This window comes from Apus apus, chromosome 4 (assembly GCF_020740795.1).
Source record: "Apus apus isolate bApuApu2 chromosome 4, bApuApu2.pri.cur, whole genome shotgun sequence".
NCBI classification, from domain to species: Eukaryota; Metazoa; Chordata; class Aves; order Apodiformes; family Apodidae; genus Apus; species Apus apus.
Window position 1 is genome coordinate 104,450,566 of NC_067285.1, and position 20,330 is coordinate 104,470,895.

Sequence of the window (20,330 nt, forward strand, 5' to 3'; positions counted from 1 at the left end):
TCTGGCCATTTGCTGCTCCATCCTTCACCCAGCTCTCAATGAGCTGATTAATAGAGAACAGCACTTGCCAGTATTTGGGGATTTGGATACCATTTCATAACAAACAGGCGTCCAATATATTGAAACTAAATTTTAATCTGCAAAAAAAGAGTGTTTAGATTAGTCCACTAATTAATGCAACATACATTAATATAGCTACGTTGCTGCTTCTACTCATTTTTTCAGATACATAGACAATAAACACATACATTGACCAAATAACCAATTTGCTTTTGGCCTGGACTGGCAAAGCAGAGAGGTTTTCTTATTAATCATCATCTGTTAATGCTTAGTCAGCTGAAAAGAACTCTGAATACGACACCCCTTGCTTTCCAGCACTGTTATAAATTGGGAATAATTAAAGGCAATCAGTGATGAGAGAACTAAATGCTGCAGTTTATTCTCAGTGTGGCCAAATATAGATATTCCCAGAGGGCAAAAAAGACTTAAAATTCTGATTTTATGTTTTGGGTTTTTTTTCATGTTATTCATATAATCCAAGAACAGAGGACAGCACTAGCAAAAAGAGGGGGAAACAAAAGTATAAATCAGACTGCAGAAAGATAAATAAATGCAAATAAGTAACTAACACAAATAGCCTTAAATTGGATCACTTAGACATTATTTTTCCTAGTTAAACCAGATGTGTCTTTCACATGCAGCATCTTAATTTTTAACTTTTTTTTTTCATAATTTATTTATTTATTTATTCCTACTTAAACCAGAAGAAAGCACTATCAGTTTAACCAGAAATGAGGGTTTGTCCTTGTCTGTAGACCTGTTAGGAAAAGTAAAGTACATGCTTAGTCACTCCAGTTTAATCTTACTGAGTGCCTTGGGGAACCAGGAAAGTGAGGCTTCAGCAGAGCTGCTGGCGTTAGCACTGCTGGAAAGCTGCATGGCCAGCTGAGCCTGGAATAAGTAAAGGGAATGGGTATGAGCTGATGACCTGTCTGCTGGAGAAGGGGGAGCAGCACCCTCAGATCTGCATATTGTTTAGCTGTTACCTGGAATAATCCAGAATTTAATCAGAGTAAAAGTAAAATATGCAAAACTGGGGTTGTACCACACTCAAGAAGGAACAGGAATAAAGTCTGCACATTAGGAAGCCTCCCTGTGCTTCCAGCAGCCACCAACATGAGCTTAAAAATGCTAGTCTTTTAAAGCAGCACACATTGTTTCATGAGATTACAACTTATCTTTCTGTTACAAGATTGCTTTTCATAGCCTGCAGAGTTGTCTTGTGTGTCACTTTTATTCAAAAGCATCATTTGGAGATTACGAAAGTAGAAATGGTCAGATTTCAATCATTACTTTCATGAAGTCTTTTTTTCTCCAGCCATGGAATATGGTTTTCAGTATTTATTTGTGAGCTAGTTATTATATGAATTGATTTACATAAAATGCAATTTTAAGTTGAGAAATGCCATAAAAATATTATATTTCTTAGAGAATACCATAGGAAATAGGTTTTGGCCAGTGATATTAAATACTTTGATAAGGAGCTTTTGAGATAACATAAGATCACTGGTAAAAGCCTTAGTTCAGAAAGAGAATGGAGACAACTAACAATGAGGAGGAGAGGTCTGTAACCTAGAGTGGTCCAGATGGCTCAGCTACACAAAAAGTTCTGTGCAGTATATGCTTTAAAACAGCCAGTGTAAAAATTATACCTCTAGGTTTATTTAATTTAGTTTATATTGATAAGAAAAAGCCCTGTGAACTTGGGAAGAAACAAGGATTTTCAGGTAACTTTACAACCCACTGCACCTGCTGCAACAGCAGATTATTTAATAGAAGCCTTCAGCATGTAACAGAGTATCTCCATCATCGGTGTGGTGAGTATTAGCTCTTGTGAGCACATCTGTGCTTAATTGTCATTTCCACTATGAAAGGCACATGTTCACCTGCAGAGGGCTGGAAATCAGTGCACTTAATTTTTTAGTTTACCATAGCAGAATTTAGGTAACTGTTTCTAACCTAGTGAAGAATAACCTGGTGAAGCAATCCCCTGGCTCAAACTAAAGGTGAACAGTTGCAGTTCAGAAATGAGCCATACCTTTTTTCAACAGTGAGAGCAATCAGCCGGAACAAACTAGGTAGATCATCTGCAAGACATTCCCTGCATAAGACTTTTTTGTCATCAAGACTGAATTTTTACTTATGCTGTAGTCCAAACAATACAATATCATAGCCATTTTTGACAGAATGTCAGAAAAAAATTATCATAACTGTTACCTTTATTTAGTTTTATGATCTCTACGTCCTCTTAATATACCTTGATTATTGATTTGAACATTAGCTAATTTTAAAAAACCAACAAAATTTCCAAGGCAATACTGTTTTTTGAGCTATGCATAAACCCATTTAAAGTTGTCAAACACATTGTTTTCAAGTAGAATTATGAAGTATAAATGGAAAGGAATAGACCATACATAATCTCAAAGAGCATGGAGAACTTTATAAAATTAGCTTAAGAGCTGTTCCTGGCATTATTTTTTTATTAGATATATCTGTTTATAAACAATTAGAAATGTTGCTCATAGGTGTCCTGGTTACTGAGGCCAGCAATCAGTTATGTCAACATGTTGTTGGTGATTGTTCCTCTGCAGCAGAGTCTGTACTCCATGTAGTTCACTCCCAGGCCACCATGACTCATGTTTGAGGTCCATCCCCACCCTCCATCCAATACAGCATTCCAAGGCTAATCACTGAGCCTCAGCGAGCAGAGTGACACCTTCTCCTGCTCCCCACTGACCTGGAGCATTTCTTACCTCGTATGGTGCCTCCTTCCCATCACTGACCTCAACTGACCAGGTACCTGACCAAAGATGATAATGTCTCTTGTTCACAGAAGATGATTTTCAAGGAATTTGCACATTGCTTGAATAGCACTGACAATTATAATTATTTGCTGTTTCTGTAAGGGTAATAGATAGGGGCCTCTACCAGAGTGGCACCTCACAGGCAGAGACTATAGACAGAGGTTAAAAGTCCACTGCTGCACATAGATTTGGTGATGTTAATGTGAGAGACAGCAAATTGTGCAAGTAAGTGAAAGGAGTGTGAGCTTGGGTAAGGATGGTTAAAAAAATAGAAGGTAATGAGGGTACAGGCTGATGGTTGCTAATCAGGAATGAACGGAAACCAATTTTGTGAGATATTTCAAGATGTTAGAATTGTTTCCCTTCAATGTCAGAACAAAAAGAAAGATTTCCAGTTATTCACTAAACCATAGACAAGAAATGGCTGCCTTCTGTTACCCAGCAACTTAGTTACTGCCTCTGCAGGCTCAGACCCCTGCTTGGGTTAAAAAAAGGAAGACATTTTTACCCCAGATTACTCAGGCGGCTTAGAGAATGAAGACCAAGGTTTTCCTGTCTGAAACTTTTACCTGAATTGGCCCAACTAGTGAGGAGGCTTTCCCTCAAAAGTACCAGCAGCTGGGCCTGTATTGGAGTGGCAGGGAGTTCACAGTAGCTCTAGACACCAGTGGCCCAGAACTGCTCTGTGTGTGACAATACACCAGTGTATTTTCACTTGCCCAATTCATTGCATAAAGCTAGAAAATAGATACCAAGCTCTGCTTAGTTGTTTCCAAGACTACTGCTATGTTAATGAAAAGAATTAACCAGCAAAGAGCCAAAACTCTAAATGACCTTAAGAGGCCCTCAAATCAACATAATTATAAAAAATAATACTTCAGAATTCAGGATAAATTTATAATTTGTAATACACCCCCAAAGAAATTGCATAGGTTACAAAACTCAAGGGACCTCATCAGCACAAGAAGGAAAAAATGTTGGCCTAAGAATAATTTGTTTGCATTGGTCTCTTAGAGTGAAGGTCAGACAGAGCTCAAGCGAAGTTTTCTGGTACTTTTGAGTGATTGTGCCTACCCAGGCATGACAGAGAGCTTCAGCTGTAGAAAACCTCCCAGAGCCCTTGCAGAAGGAGCAGGTGGCATTTCTTTTTAGACTACCAGTGAAAGATGTACATGCTGCCATCCTCCCTGAGGACCAAGGTTTGAGGAAACAACATGCAAAAATGATGTGTGGGAAACAAGCAAGTGTCTAGTTCAAAGGCTCCTCGAATCCTTGCAGCCACAGTCACAGGAGAGGTCAAGGCAGTTATTCCAACATAGTATATTGAGAAAGAGAGCCCTTCCTGTGGCTTTCTACATAGGCTGGGAAAAGTAAGTGTAGAGCTGGATGAGAAGAATTGTTTTAGAGGGCTGTGATCTCCAACTGGTTCTTTAGTTCCCCATTCCTGTGAATTTCTGAAGATCTTATCAACTTTGGCAGCATTTATTTGTGGCGGGATTCCTGGCAGAACTGGATACAAGCTTGTATCATGTTCTCCAGATGAGAGCCCATCACAGGTAAGAGTCAGAGTGAGACCTCTGGAGGGATGTAATATTCTTAATTTCTGTGTTTCTGGTGAGAGACTTGAGTCTCTCTTGCTGCATAATCAAAGGGGATGATTTGGGGCTACATGTTATTATTGTTCCTAAGCAACACCACTGACTGTGGGAACCCCTGCTATGCCAGAGCACAGAGTTTACATTATACAGTGTCAATTTTGTCCTGGCAATTCCTTGTTTTCTTTCTTTACCCTAATGAAAGGGAGGGCTTTTTGGTGTTGGAGGCTTTTTTCAATACAGTCAGTGAAACACACAGTGAAAGGTGTGTGATAATAGAGACCCTGAGATAGCTGTGCATGCACAACAGCCTGGCTCACATTTCAATGTCTTAGCCCCAGAGAGTGTTTTTATGAAAGCATCACAGTGCACAGCTATTTATTACCTGCCAATTCCATTTCTTAGAGTGAAGTTGCTTCTGAGCCAGAGTTTTTTTCTGCAAGAACGTTTTCCTGTGGATGGATGTAGGGGTGGGTGGATAGGCAGGGGGAAGGTAGGGTGTGATGGGAGGACAGTACCTAGATGTTACAGAATTACTGTAGAAAATATCTTGCTATTTATTCCTCAAAGCAGATGGTGCCAGTTGATTACCTTCACCAACAGAAACTGTACCTGTTAACGAGGGTGTGAAGAAACCTCTCTGCAGTGACAGCTTAGGGAAAGGCAAATGATTGCTTAAGGTATTCAAGCAAGCATCAGCTGCAGAAAGATTGATGCACAAAGGTTAAAGGGCTGGAGAAGGGGAAGCAGGGTCAACTCTGTACAACAGAGTTGGGAGAAGCACTTTCTATAAGGGCATGTAGTGATAGGACAAGGGGGAATGGTTTTAAGCTGAAAGAGGGGAGATTTAGATTAGATATTAGGAAGAAATTCTTTAGTGTAAGGGTGATGAGACAGTGGCACAGGTTGCCCAGAGTTGTGGATGCCTCATCCCAGGAAATGTTCAAGGCCAGACTGGATGGGGCTTTGAGCAACCTGGTCTAGTCTGAGGTGTCCCTGCCCATCCAGGGAGGGTGGAATTAGATGATCTTTGGGGTCCTTTCCAATGCAAACCATGCTAGGATTCTATGAGGACAGTGCAGTTGCCCTGAATTATGGATACTGGTCTGCTGCATGTCCGTAAGGAGAGAAGTTATGTCTGTCCTGCAGGAGGGGATTTGCAGAGCTGAGAGGCACTGTGACATAATGCCAGAGCAATTTGTCCCCCTGCAGCAGCTCAGGGCATGTCTGAGTTCAATCCATGCCAAGCTGTCCATCCCACAAGCCCAGCTCTCTCTGTTCCTTGGATTCAGCATCTATTTAAACTGCTCCAGAACAAACAGCTTAGGACAGAGCTCAGCTCTGTGCATACACTCCTTCCTCTACAGCCACCCGAAGGGCTTTGCCCAGCTCCGTCCCTGAGCAGCTCAGCAGTTATCTCTGACAGATCAGCCCTTCCACTGCATAAGGTGGGGTTATTTATTTCCTTGATGTGCTTGCTGAGACTGCTCTGGATAATAAATAACTTTAATCAAAACAACCCCTATCATAGAAGCTTCATACTATTTCTGCAGCCTTTTTATTTGATTGCTTTCTTTTCTGCTGTGTGGGTTTTCCTAGTGGTTTTAAGGGACTTATTTTGGGTTTGCATTGGCCAAAGGAAAGCAGAATCAAATTGTCCGTGTAAGATGTTGGGGGGATTTTGAGCAAGGCAGGAAAAGGAGAATTTTGACAGTACAGCAGAACACCACATGCTGTTTTTTTCATATCTTGGCTCCTGGAACTTCACTGCAACAGTAAATAAATTGCCTCAGCAGTTTCTGAAAAATGCCATTTAATGTTTGCTGGCCCCTGGGAGTGATAAACATTGTCACATTTGTTGAAAATGCCAGTAAAAGCCTCCTGGGAATTTCATCCCCATGCCTGCAGCTTTGATAAGTTTTATAACAAGCTGGTGTACTACAGCACTGCTAGTATGAACCACTGTGTTTGGCACTGTTGAAAATTAGTAAGAAAAATGCATTTTAATCTTTCTGTCAGATTCAAATCTATCAATATACCAAATCCTTAAGAAATGGAAAAAATAGATGAAAATTGAAGGATGTTACATGTGCTCTAGTCTGAGAAAAGAGCTAGTATAGTCTGAGTATTTTTGAAGAACTTAACACTCTGTTATGGAAGACAGAGTTTCAAGTTCCTGTGCCAGTTGCTCAAGGGAACAGTATTCCTCCATTAATATTTCAGACCTGTATTATAGCCATAAAGCTGAGTGTAAAACTAACTAGGATTTGTTAACCTCCTGACACAAACTGTGCTGAAATCAATATATTTTATCACTCACTAGAACAGCATATTTTTGCATTCACATTTTTGCATTGTACTCTAGGAAAATCCGGTCGGCTTTATTCCAAACATAATCTTGCAGTTTAGAATGCTGGTTCTGCCTGCTGCCTTGTGTTGTGAAAGAGAAAGACAAAATGAATTGCTGGGAGAAAGAGAAAGCATTGACACATAACCACATATATCCATTTTAAGAATTGTATCTCAGCTGAAACTGTTTTGCATTCTGTGAATATTTTACTGTTTTTCTTTCATCCTCCAGTATCTGCACACTTCCATTTCCATTAAGAAACATGAATAATAAAATAATAAAATCCATGAAGTTGGAAAAGACCCTTAGGATCATCAAGTCCAACTGTAAACCTAACACTGTTAAGTCCACCACTACACCAAGTCCTTAAGCACCATATCTTTAAAATATCTCCAGGGTTGGTGACTCAACCACTTTCCTGGGGCAGCTGGTTCCAATGCTTGATAACCCTCTCAATGGAGTAATTTTCCCATGTACAATCTAAACCTCCACTGGCACAACCTGAGGCCATTTCCTCCTGTGCTATCACTTGTTACTTGGGAGAAGAGACAGATGTCCCCTCACTTCAACCTTCTTTCAGGTAGTGTAGAGAGTGATAAGGTCTCTCCTCAGCCTCCTTTTCTCCAGACTAAACAATCCCAGTTGCCTCAGATGTTCCTGGTAAGACTTGTGCTCTAGGTCCTTCACCAGCTCCATGGCTCTTTGGACACACTCCAGAACCTCAATGTCCTTCTTGTAGTGAGGGGCCCAAAACTGGGCACAGTACTTGAGGTGTGGTCTCATCAGTTATTCTTGTGGTATTATTACTGTTCTCCAAACCTCAGATCCTTCCTCCAAAATAAAATATTTTCTGCTTGTATTATTTTGAGATACATTTTTGTAGATCTTAGGAATATGTCTAGTTTGCATAAAAAAATCTTTTGCACGAGCCAAAAGATTTTTGCAAGTGCATAGTTTCCATACAACCACAAGATTATCTGTTGAAAGATGAGATTCTTCATTACAGTATTTAAGGAATTTTGAAGTAATTTCAACTGGCAGAATTCCTGCATGGTTGAGCTTCATATTTGTTTTGCTGTTCTGCCTTCCCAGGTAGTTATGATAAATACACATGTTTTTTACTGCTTCATTTTTTCCCCTACAAAGTAGGGTCTACAGGGCAATTGTGTAGACCTTTCAGTTTGGCTTTATTCCATTTTAGAAAGACCTTTATAACAAAGCTATTCCACAGGTGGTAAATATGCCCACTGGAATTCTGCCACAAGAATAGTGTTGCAGAATTGTATTAGACTGATGAATCAGGCCTCACATCTTTTCTGAAGAGACTAACAGCACAGCATTTATTACGTTACTACTATCTACTTGCTTATTTGTCTTATTGTTCCAGAAAGAACAAAAGCTGGGTTAGTATAGCAGGTAAGGACACCCTGCATACTCAAAGACCCTATAGTCCAAATCATAATAAAGCAGGACTCTGAAAAGAAAGAGGGAATAAAAAGAACAAGGTAATAAAAAGCAAAAACTAAGTTGCTACTCAGTCTTCATGGACTGAAGGACTCTGTCTTCACTGAAGCTTCATTAACTAAAACTAATGTGACAATAATAACACACCTGGTGCTGTCATGGTGGTAAGATGATATTTCCATGTGCCTGTCAGGAACTATGAGTACCAGAGATATATACAGGGCATACTGAAAAATCTCATGGGTTTTAACCATTCTTGCTCACTTTTGAAACTGGTCACTTTTTAGCAAGTGGCTTAGAAGTTAAAAGCTTTGTTCTTAAAATTGGTTCCATGAGTCCCGCCATAATGGTTAATATAATTTAAATTCCCTCTCTTCACCTATCAAAAGAGAATGGAGGGGAAAGGGTTGCTTTGATATAATTTGTTTGAAATCTCCTTCTTTCATGATATTTTCTTAAAATTAGAGCCAAGTTAAGTGGGTTACTCACCACTGCAAAATACATTGATTAGAGCTGAATTATGGTCAGTTGTGATCTACATTGAAATTTGCATTACACATCTCTCCTGGAGTGAAACTAAAAGGGAATTTGAATTGTCCCCTTTTCCTTTCCAATGAATACACTCCATTAACCACTAAATCCAATAAGTAGTGATCAATATTTAGAACAGATGAATGTGGGATTTAATGCATGATGCAGCTATTGGAATAAAAGTCTCTAGTATTTACTTAATCTGTGCTAACTGAATAGTCTGTGTTTATTACAGGAGAATTAATTACAAGCACCTCTTTTTTTCCTTTTCTTATCTGTATTGCAGCAGTGTCCACAGTCCCCAGTTTCTGGCAAGACAACATCCCTGATTATGAAAGTAAACAATGTAAGATTTTGGATGGAGAAACATGTATGTTTAGTATGACTGTTGTGAGCAGTTCCAGTGATTTATGTATTTTTGCTTATATACAAAAAGGTAGCATGAATTTGTGTGTTTTCAGGGGCTAAAGTGGCAGATGCCTACTTTTGTGAACCCACAGTTGCAAGTTCAAGACTTCTGGTCTCACACAGGTGATTGTTTTGAGCCTTGAAAGCTGTAAATGGGCATCTGCACATCAGACTGAAAGGCGGCTGGGATGAAGTATTAGCATTGATGCTTGTAAATGGGAAAGGGTCAGCAGAGGACCCACAGCTCACAAAAAAATATGCATATATTTAACTTGTCACATTGAAAGTGGTTCACTGAAAACAAAGGTGGAAATCTAACAATGTCACCCCTACTGGGTTCTTTGCATCCAGGATATTGTTGCAGGGGTCTGAACAACTCACTGCACATGTGAAAAAGCTGAATCACTTTTTCCCTGGCTTTTTGCTGCTTGCCTCTTTCTTTTTCTTGTCTTATTTTGACATACTCATTCTCCATTAGTTTTCAGAAATTAATTCTTCCTTTGAAAAAGCTGTATGAGAGAAATTATGTGTGTATATGTAGAAGAGAGAGAGAGAAAAAGAGACAGAAGATGCCTTCTGCCTGGGTCCATCAGGAACTAGACTCTCAAGTAGCTACCAGTGAGAGAGCAGCACACCTAGGTTCTATCTGTGATGTTATAAAATAGCATCTACCCCACCTGACATCACTACACTGACAGCCTTTAATCCCAGATAGCTAACGTAAAAGCTCCCTACCCTTGTGATACTATTAAAGGAAAGTCATAGATGGGTTCTGACTAGCAGGAACATTAACAATTGCTGCTATGAGAGAAGGAGTAATTGCAGAACCTCTTCTCTGGATGGATACAGACAGCTTCTCCCATGACAGTTCTGTTCTTCCCAAATTTCTGTACAGTGTTTGGCATCTGCAAAGTTGTTTCCCTGATGATAGAAATGCAACAGCTGAACTCTGAGACAACTGCTATTGTCATGCTTTTATAGATTTTTTTTTTCTCAGATGCTTACACACATATATATCGGATTTTTGTTTGTCAAGTGTAAGCACTGTCAAATGCATCTGCTCTTTTTTAACTTCGGAAAGAGCAGCTTTCTGATGAGAGAAAACATTTATTTTCTTCTCAGCCTAAGGAATGGTACAGTACTTGTTCTCTTCCAAATAACGCATCTCATGTCTTATTGCTTTGCTCTTTTCTTAAGACATATAACATACCAGAGCAAGCTTTTCAACTAGGACCTGATCCAAAACTTGTAAGTGCTGTTGAAAAAAAAAAACCCACATTGCCTTGAAGCTCTTTCAAGCAGGTCCACGTGCAGTTATTCACACAGAGGTCACACTTGCGTGACAAGGCTACATTGTAGGGACAATATATACACAATAGCATTTCCTTAGGATATTAATAGTAATTTTGGACAGTGGGAAAGCTACCTTTTCTTCTCCTTTTTCTTCATGTCAGTTCTGGCGATCAACTGTAAAATGTGACAGTAATTAGACAAGGCAGTTTTCTTCTGTACCAGTGTTTTGGTGCACCAAAACTTACACATTTTCTTTTCTTTTATATACGTGTGTGTGTGTGTGTGTGTAAAATAAGACAGATCTATGGCATCTTCAGGAATTAGCCGTGTGATCCACTGCCCTGACAGGTGCAAAGAGAGAATTTCTGGCCTCTTTCATGTATGTCTCTTCAGTTTTTGCAATGTGATCATTGAAAGAGCCTTTCTTACTATCACACTGCTGTGTTAACAGTGTAAATGGAAAACGGTGAGAGAGACACCATAGTTTTCCACAGAATGTACCAGCACCACCCTACTGTGGACACTTGTTTAGCCATCTGGGGCTTTAAAAGTGTGAGTCCAAGTGGCCACAGTGAAACCTCTAACAAAAACACATCCTTTCCTTTATTGCTGGCTGAGGGGGACAGTGTGAATATCCAGAAGGCAATAATAGCTTCCCTAGGCGTTATGGAATAAATGGGGGAAAATGACAGGCCAAGCACTCCCTCAGATGGAGTGGGGGAAACCTTTCGAGAGGCACAGACGCTAGCTTTTCGACAGATTCCATGAAAGCTGGATGCAGCCGGTGAGCGCAGGGGTGTGCCTGAGCGCAGCGCAGGAATGAAACAACCGGCAACTCGTCGCAAGGTCTGATTCTTCCTGAGCTGCGCATTGGCGGAAAGTTGGGTTTCCTGTTGCTCCCGCTGCCCGGGAGTGGATCAGACCGACCCCGCGATCCTTGGCTGAGCCTGTGCCTCGCAGCCTCTCGTCTGCGCATGAGTCGCCGCGGGAGGCTCCGCGGCAGGAGTATTTCAGGGGCTGGGCAGCGGGGGAGGACGCTCAGTGCCTGACGGAGCCGGTGCGCCCGGCGGAGGGGCAGCCGCGGCGGGCACGGACGGGGCGCCGGCGCGGGGGGCACGGGCGGACCGCGGCCGTCGGGGCAGCGCCCGCTTCAGCACCGCGGACAGCGCACAGCGAGCACCGCGCCCCGGCTGCGGTTTCGGCTCCCGGCTGCTCCCAGCCCGGGTGCGGCGGCCCCGGCTCCCCGCTGCTCCCTGCCCGGCTCTCCGATACCCCTGCCCCGGCTCTCCGATACCCCTGCCCGGCTCTCCGATACCCCTGCCCCGGCTCTCCGACACCCCTGCCCCTGCTCCAGACCCAGCTCCCCGCTACCCCTGGCCCCGGCTTCCCAATATCCGCAGCCCCGCGACCCTACGGCCCAGGCTCCCCGATACCCCCTGCCCAGGTGCTCCAGCCCCGACTCTCCCATCCCCTCGGTCCCGTTGTCCCGGCCACGGCTCCCCGCTACGCCTGGCCTCGCTACCCCCAGCTCCGGTCCCCGGTGCCCCGATCTCCCCCTTACCTCCGGCTCCGCTCTCCGGGTGCCCCGGTGCCCTTGCCGTCGGCTTCTGCCGCGCTCCTCCCGGATCCCGCTGCCTGACACCGCTCTCGGGGACCCCGGCCCCTCTGCCCCGCGGGTCTTCTCCCCTTTGCCCAGGCCAGCCGTCCGGTCCCGGTGCCCTCGACCCTCTCTCTGTACCCAGGGCTCTGCTCCCCGCCCCCTGCTCCCTCTGCCTACACTCCGCTTCCTCCGGCTCTGCTCCCCGCTCCCCCGGCCCCTGCCCCCCGGCCAGCGCAGCCGGCAACATGCGCGGGCGGCCGCGGGGGGCGGCAGGCGAGGCTGCGGTGCCGGCTCAGGTGCCCCCTTCCTCCTGCCCTCGCCCGCTCCAAGCGATCCACTGAGAGATGGACTTGGCAGGCGTGCTGCTGGCGTTGCTCCTCGTGCTAGTGCTGGTTGTCTCGCTGCTCTCCAACCTCCTGGTGCTGCTATGCTTCGTCTACAGTACAGAGATCCGCAAGCAGGTCGCCGGGGTTTTCCTGGTGAACTTATCCTTTTGCAACCTGCTCCTCACCGTCCTGAACATGCCTTTTACCCTGCTGGGGATCTTGAGGAATCAGCAACCCCTCGGGGGCTGCGTCTGCAAAGCGGTGGGTTTCCTGGAAACTTTCCTGACTTCCAACACGATGCTGAGCATGGCAGCACTCAGCATCGACAAATGGATTGCTGTGGTGTTCCCCTTAAGCTACACCAGCAAGATGCGGTATAAGGATGCTGTGATACTGATGGGCTACTCCTGGCTCCACTCCCTCACTTTCCCCTTGGTTTCCTTGTTTTACTCATGGGTAGATTACAGCAGTGTTTATGCCTCTTGCACCTTGCACCTGAAGGAAGAGACGGAGCGGAGAAGGTTTACAGTGTTCACCATCGTCTTTCACTCCACCAGTTTCATGCTGTCGCTGGTGATCTTGTGTTTCACCTATTTAAAGGTGTTGAAAGTTGCCCGGTTCCATTGCAAGCGGATAGACATTATTACCATGCAGACTCTGGTTTTGCTGGTGGATATCCACCCCAGGTAACGTGTGCGTTTGTATTCACAGCCCCGGGGCACTTGCGGTAGGTACCCCAGGCAGAGAGGATATCCTGCCTCCCCAGCACCCTTTCCTGAGCTCCTGCGTGCCCTGGCCACATGGTAAGCCCTTCTGCCTCTAGTTTCAGACGCTGCTTACATTGCCAGAAGACAGTGGCTTGTGCATTTGTAGCCTCCTTTGTTTAAATGCTAGTCCTGCTCGCTGGTGCTCCCCCTTGCCCGAGCTCCCTTTAACAGGCACCCACTTTTTTGGTGAGCGAGGCTGTCCCTGGGCTCGGGGGGGCCAGAGCTGCCCTCCCCTCCCCTAGGGGCTCCTACCCCCTGGATCCGGGGCTGCCTTCTTCCTGACTGGTGCAGGGGCTGCCCTGCCCTGCCCTTCCCTCCCCAGCCCCTGGACTGGGGCTCTCAGCCTGAGAGTGAGTCCTTCCTCTCTCCCCAGGGCTCACATCTCACCTCCTCCCTCTTTGCCTTAACCCACCGCCTGCTCTTTTCCCTTTGCAGTGTGAAGCAGCGCTGCCTTAATGAGCAGAAACGGAGGAGGCAGCGGGCTACTAAGAAAATCAGTATTTTTATAGGGTCGTTCGTGGTCTGTTTTGGTCCTTACATTATCACCAGGTTAGTATCACCTATTGGGGTGGGGGATTTTCTGGGACTGGTATGCCCTCAGATTCACAGGTGCCTGGGGGGGCTACAGCTAATTTTTGGTGTCAGGGCTGGTTCTGAGGGGCAAAGCACACACTCACAGCACACCACACACTCACATACGCACTGACCCTGCTTGCACACCCAGGATACTGGACAAAGCCTTAGCAGCCTTGGGCTCTCCTTTCTTCATTGCAGCCAGGTCTGGGTACCCCTGCCAAGAGCAAGAGGCTTTTAGGACAAGTACCAGGAATTAATTACGTGCCAGTGGGAGATGAAAGTAGTTTAAAAGACTTGCCACTCTTCCTTATTAGCACAACTTAAGCAATAGAGAGAAAAGCAGAAAGCTTTTCCTTACGAGCTCAAGTTGTTGTTTTTTTGGTGTTTGTTTGTTTGGTTTTTTCAGGGCCTAAGGCCAAACTTGCTGCTACTAGAAGCTGAGATGACATAAATTTATCCAGGCTGATAATTTTTCAGATAAGCTTTGTGTCTGGAAACAGTAATGTCTGTAAATACATTGCTAATGGTGCAGCAGGGCCTTGTGATGAGGTGTAAGATCTTCCTCCTGGGAAAACCAATAATTAGACTTTTAAAATGCATAGGAAACACCACACTCCTCAATATGGCCAGAATTATTGGCATCCACCCTGGCGTTTGCAGCTTTTTATGTCATCATGCATCATTCTCTTTCTATACCTGTACAGTATTTATGCAACATATGGTTATTATTTTAAAATCTTGCATAAATCAGTGACCTGGAAGCCAATGCTAACCATACTGAATTGCAGCACCTCATGATTTAGCCTTTCATCTTTAAAATAAAATGGGCTACATCTTTCACAAGTGATTTTAAAATAATATTTCCCACTTCACAGTGTGTGCAAGACACCCTTGAAGAGAATTGACTTCTGTGGAGGAAGCTATACTAGTCTGCAAAACTACCCCGGTGAGGGCTTCCTCAAGGTTGCTAGCAAGCTGCCAGGGTCTGCAGCCACACCATGTTACAGAAATCAGCCACTTCTAGCCCACTAATTTTACACAGTCACACACATACATATGTATAGGCCATTTATGATCATTGTCATTGCTCTTTTCTTACATGGGTAAGGGGACAGATTTAGGCCAGTGCCCAAAAATGAGAAAGGCTTTTTAACCTATAAGTTGACATTTATTTCAGTTCCCTTTTGTATGTTGCAAAGGATTCCTGACTGATTGCCTGGATACCTGCATTTTTTTCTGCAGTTGAAAGGATTATTACAAATATTAACATTACATCATAGAGCTAAAAGGTTAAATTATCACAGTTTGGTGCATTCTGAGTCATTTTCTACTTACTTTTGCCATAATCAGGATATAATTATATTGATCTTCTTTCCATCTGAACATTACCAAGCTCAGCAAATTCCATCATTGCCACATTTTTCAGAGTGGAAATATTTCTCATAAACTTCAAAAATAAAAGTGACTTCTCTCTTCAGACCTTGCATTTGGCAAAATGTGAGATGTGTGATAAACTGGTAGGTACCTCATGTGCCATTAGAGAGAAGACTGAAGATTGGTTTATGTAAATGTGCATGTAAATGTACAGCTTCTGTCTCAGTCACAAGGACTGACTTGGTTCAGTGACAGAAAAATAGAAAGTATTTGGGGAGGACATCCGCAGAGACACTTTGTGCCAAAGGCAAGGCAATGTCCAGGCAGAACCAGAGAGAAGTTGGTGGAGGTGTGGTTGGAGGACTTGCTGTTGTGCCCTTTTCACCATTCTTCCCCTATTCTGGTTTTAGGGGGAGTGGCACTGAAGCAATCTCTCTGCAGGCAATGTGAAAGATACTCTCCCTGTGTTCCTGCTCTTTGGCGTGGTGACTCAGGTTGCTCTGTGAGCTCAGTATTTCCTCCTCATTTCAGAAATGTGAATGAGATTATCATCATTAGCAATATATTTGTCTGATCACTAAGAGCCGACAGATGAATATCATCTTTTTTGTAGCAGCCCTGAAAACAAGAAAATGATACTATGATGCATTCAGATGGATGTTTCTAAGGCTGACTTGATTTGGCCAGGCCCTTTATCTTATTAAAATCAGTGTAATTTTTCTTCTGTTGGCTTCAGTGCAATTATGTTTGGGCCCATCATACATTAAAAGGAACACATAGCAATACATCTATTTTTATGATACTTTACTCTTCTTATTTAGTGTCTTTACAAAAAACATCAATCATGTAAAGATCAAATGTATACTTCTTGTATTAAGATGATATACAGGATGAGATGAACCTAAACAACTATAGAGCAAGTATCATTTATTATACATTCATTTCTTACTTTTTTTTCTTCCCAAACTCTCTGTTTTGAATTCACTGGAATTTTTTTCCAAGCAGCTTCAGACAGAAGTCATCTGTTTTTTAAATACACTTGCTATGTGAATGGTTTCACTTTTACACATATAAATGAGAAATTCTCCTATCAAAGTTCAACTACTTGTTGCAATGTTCAGTCCCGGTGGTGGTAATTGAGCTTTTCTATGTGAAGGGACTTTGGAAAGAGGCCAGAAGGTTCTTCAAGCCTTGAGGAAACTTCTGACCTTCCATCGTCTTACAGTGATGGTTTAGGGTACAGAGATGGGCTATTTTGTCTCATGGTATCATTTTTTTTTTGTTTTGTTTTGTTTCTTCTGGAGTGAATATAGTGAAATTTTATATTTATGCTCCTGCAGAAGATTTCATAACAGATGTACAGATAATAAAACTTCTTCCCCTGTTCTTTCTGCCTTCATGGAGAGTTTACCCACTGCAGATGAGCTGTGTGCCAGAAATTTGCTGGAACAGTGTGAAGGTTTGCTAGCACTTCAGTGGAAAAGTTGTTTAACTTAGTTGCAGTTTCACTCTCCATGATTAATACACCCATCTCAGCAGCAGTGCTGAGGCCACTAATCATCCATGAAGCACAGACCAGGAGACACAGGTCTGGAGACAGCTAGTTGGTCATATAATGATGATAAGTGTTGTCTCCTTGTTTTCTTTGGCCAAACCTGCAGTCAGCCAAGTGCATGCAGGACCTTTCACAGGTAAGTAGATACAGCTGTGCTCCTAAGCATACTATGGGATTGCAGGTGCCACCCAAATCACTCGGAAATATTACCATGTTTTTCTTCATACAACAGTCTACCATGAATCCACTTTGCCTATGTGATGTGGTATAATGCAGGTTCACTGTTCTGTACCCAAGGAGATGGATTCAGTGATCTAGCCCAGGTGTCTGGTGTTGTTTGAGATGCTGCATAGCATCCAAAACTTCTACATAGCTTGGCAGATATGACACAGGACCTAGAAAAGATCCACAACCTCCAGAAGCAGTAGCATGATGCCAAAGGGGTTATGCCTAAATGTCTCAAGTGTCACTAGACAGCTGTACTTAGGCAACAGAGTTGAGTGGGTCTGGATGCCTCAAGTCAATTATGTCACCAAGATTTTCCGCACTGGCTAACACAACTCTGAATTCAGAAAGTGAGCAATAAACCGCAACACTTTCTTATCTCACAGGCACTCACGCATCAACACTGAAAACACATATTTGCTCTGTTTCCATAGAGGGAATGATTTTTGTCTCCCACTGGCCTTGCTAGGAAAGTTCAGTTTGCTTTTATTGAGTCCAAAGAGCAAAAAAAATACAGGGCCCTTATCCTACAGGGATTGTGTACTGTAAGAAAAAAAGTGTTACTTTAATGTTTCATGAAGAATGAGTTGAGCACTGGGCTCAGTGTGAATATAACACGAGTGTTTCCATTTCTCTTTAATGTTTAACAGGTTGATAGAGCTCCTTCCTTTTGTTACCATAAATTACTACTGGGGAATTATAAGCAAGTGCCTCACCTACAGTAAGGCTGCATCAGATCCATTTGTTTACTCACTTTTGCGTCAACAGTACAAAAAAGTTCTGATCAACATAGTCAACAGGATACTGAAGAGGGACCTGTATCCATCATCAGGATACAACAGCTCTCTTGACACTGAAAACGATTACTGCTTGCACAGAGCAAACTAACAACATGAGAAGTTTTCCCCTTCCAGTGAGACAGGTGTTGCTGGAAAGCTGCCTTTGCTCTCTCATGCTGACAGTGGTGACAGTGTCTCCTGGGTGTGAAAGCTGCATCAATGTGATGCATTTCATTGTGGACTTTCATGAAAGGCTCTTCCCTGGTCTGCAGCCAACTACAATATATGACAAAGCCTTGTCACTGAATGAATGGAATATGCTTGAGGGGGTTTAAGAGAGCCTTTGAAGCCTTTGAAGCCTTTGAAGCAGCCAAGACATCTTCTAATGTTCCATGTCTGAAGACTGGGTATGTCTTGGAACATTCCACATCAAATGTGATATTCCAGTGTCTTCTGGGGCCCCAGGAATCCCCAGGAAAATCCCCAGGAAAGAGAGGCTCAGAGTCCTCTGTGCTGTGCATATAACTTGGCAGCCCAAGAACTGCTCTGTTAGTTTTGAACATTACAAATAAGTCTTTTAATTGATTGATTCATGTATTGGTGCCTCAAGTGAGTGATATGGGTCAGCACTTTGAATCTGAGATTGTTGTTATTATTTATTACTAGGCATCATGATTGTAACATAGCCTTTAGGAAGTGATACATATATTTGATTGCCAGTATTCTATCAAGCATAACCAAAGTCCACATATCTGAGTTACTAATATTTAGCACTTCAGTTGTATGTGATGACAATAACTGCAGCAACAGTAACAAAGACATATATGGAATTTAGTTAATAGCACTATAGTTTCATCACTGAGCTAGTAGTCCTACTTAAATGAGCTTTTATTCAGAAAAAAACAAACCAAATCAGCTAGACAGTAGAAGTGACAGATACCACTGTTTCAAATATATTACTTCAGAAGCTATCTGTTTTTGAAGGACAGGCTAAAATATATTCATTCTTTTTAAAGGATATACAATGTGTAAAATATTTCATGCATTGGCTATATTTGGTGGATTGTAATAATATTGTACAATTTTTATTTTGTAATGATCAATTAATCTGTTGATTTTAACTGATACCAAGAGATGTCTGAGAGACAGTATAACGGACCTGCTGCCAAATGCCCAGAAACACAAAGCTGCTTTATTATTACATGTATTTTTCTCTTTTATTTATTTTTAAATCTAACCATGCTTTGGAAAATTGTGTGTATTCTTTTCAAACAATATTCCTTTGATTATATAAGACATTAATCATTATGTTCTATGGAATTCAATAAGTTACTATTTTCTAATCGAGTGTGTAGGGAAAACTAAAGCAATTCTAAAATATATTTTAAGGGAAAAAAAAAAAAGGAAGACAGTAAAGAACATTTATTTTTTATGTAATAGTGGATTTGACCCTATTAAGCATTAAGGAGGCTATTCCTGGTCAAACTAAGCATATAAGCATGTGATTAGGCACAAATACTTTGAAGTTAACAGCTCTGGTCTCATGCTGAAAATTGAGTACACACTTGACCATGTTGTAGAATCAGTATTGAGCAATCAGCACATCAAGAGAGTGTTTCCCACTATCTACAGCGAGGAAGGAGAGCACCTTCTTGCAGTCTCAGTGAAGTCAAGGAGAAGTGATGCTGCCTAACAAATGCAGTGTTTGCTTATTTTCTGCTTTTAATCTCTGAGGCATTTCTGATGCTTTTCTTTTTATTGTTTCCCATGCAAGTACCTTAGGCCTCTCTGCTTTGCATCTATAGTTCTGCCTGTGTTTATATTGAATGTACTATAATGGTTTTGTCTTCTTAGTAAAGTATTTGTACTCTCTCCAATTTTGTGTAAATACAGTATTTCAGAAAAAAAAAAAAAAAAAAAAAAGTTGTCAGTGGAATCTTTCCAGTTTTACTATCTCCCTTTCTGCCTCCACATGTCTCCTCCCTCTGCCATGCCACTACAAACACCTGATGCTTCAGCCTTTCATTTCAGCTGCAACATATGACCAGATATCTCTGGGGGGCTGGGACAGTTGTTAAATTTTCAGTTAGTTTTTTTAGCCAGTTTTGTGCCAAAAGGTTTTTTCTGTGAATAAACATGAGTTTAATGATACCTGCAGTTGTTAGCTTACCTTGGATTCCTAAACAAAATGGTGCCCACTTTAAGAAAGGAAGATGTTGCTTATAGTTAAGTGTATGAAATTGTCACCTCCAAGACATACAAATGTAATAAATATTTACTTTGCTTTTTTCTGTCTTAGAATCAAGAAAATAGTAGAGGGGAAAAGAAGTAATCAACTTTAAAGCTATTACAGCAATAAACTTCTAAAGTTTTCAAACTGCAAGCCACATTTTAAAGGTATAAAACAGGACACAGTTAAATTGCTATATCTGCTGTTTATTTAATTGATGAAGCTTATTCATGCCAGCTGAGGGGTTTGATATGCGCACATTTTACAAGATCACTCAACCTCACAAAACATAGAACTTTTCCAGAGGTGCATAGGTATAGATTTTTAAAAAGGGAAAAAAGAAAAAGAAAAAAGATTAAAAAAAAAAAAAAAAGAAGCATGAGCTGGGTGTTC

The 20,330-nt window shown here is 42.3% G+C and overlaps 1 protein-coding gene across 1 annotated transcript; it reads left to right on the forward strand.

Annotated features, from left to right (window-relative positions):
• The first annotated feature begins 12,408 nt into the window (after positions 1 to 12,408).
• On the forward strand, positions 12,409 to 18,177 carry GPR78 (G protein-coupled receptor 78). Its single transcript, XM_051617880.1, has 3 exons — positions 12,409 to 13,117; positions 13,634 to 13,747; positions 17,579 to 18,177. Exons 1-3 carry the CDS (start codon positions 12,450 to 12,452, stop codon positions 17,814 to 17,816), a joined length of 1,020 nt encoding a protein of 339 aa, XP_051473840.1. The 5' UTR covers positions 12,409 to 12,449; the 3' UTR covers positions 17,817 to 18,177.
• The last annotated feature ends 2,153 nt before the right edge of the window (positions 18,178 to 20,330 follow it).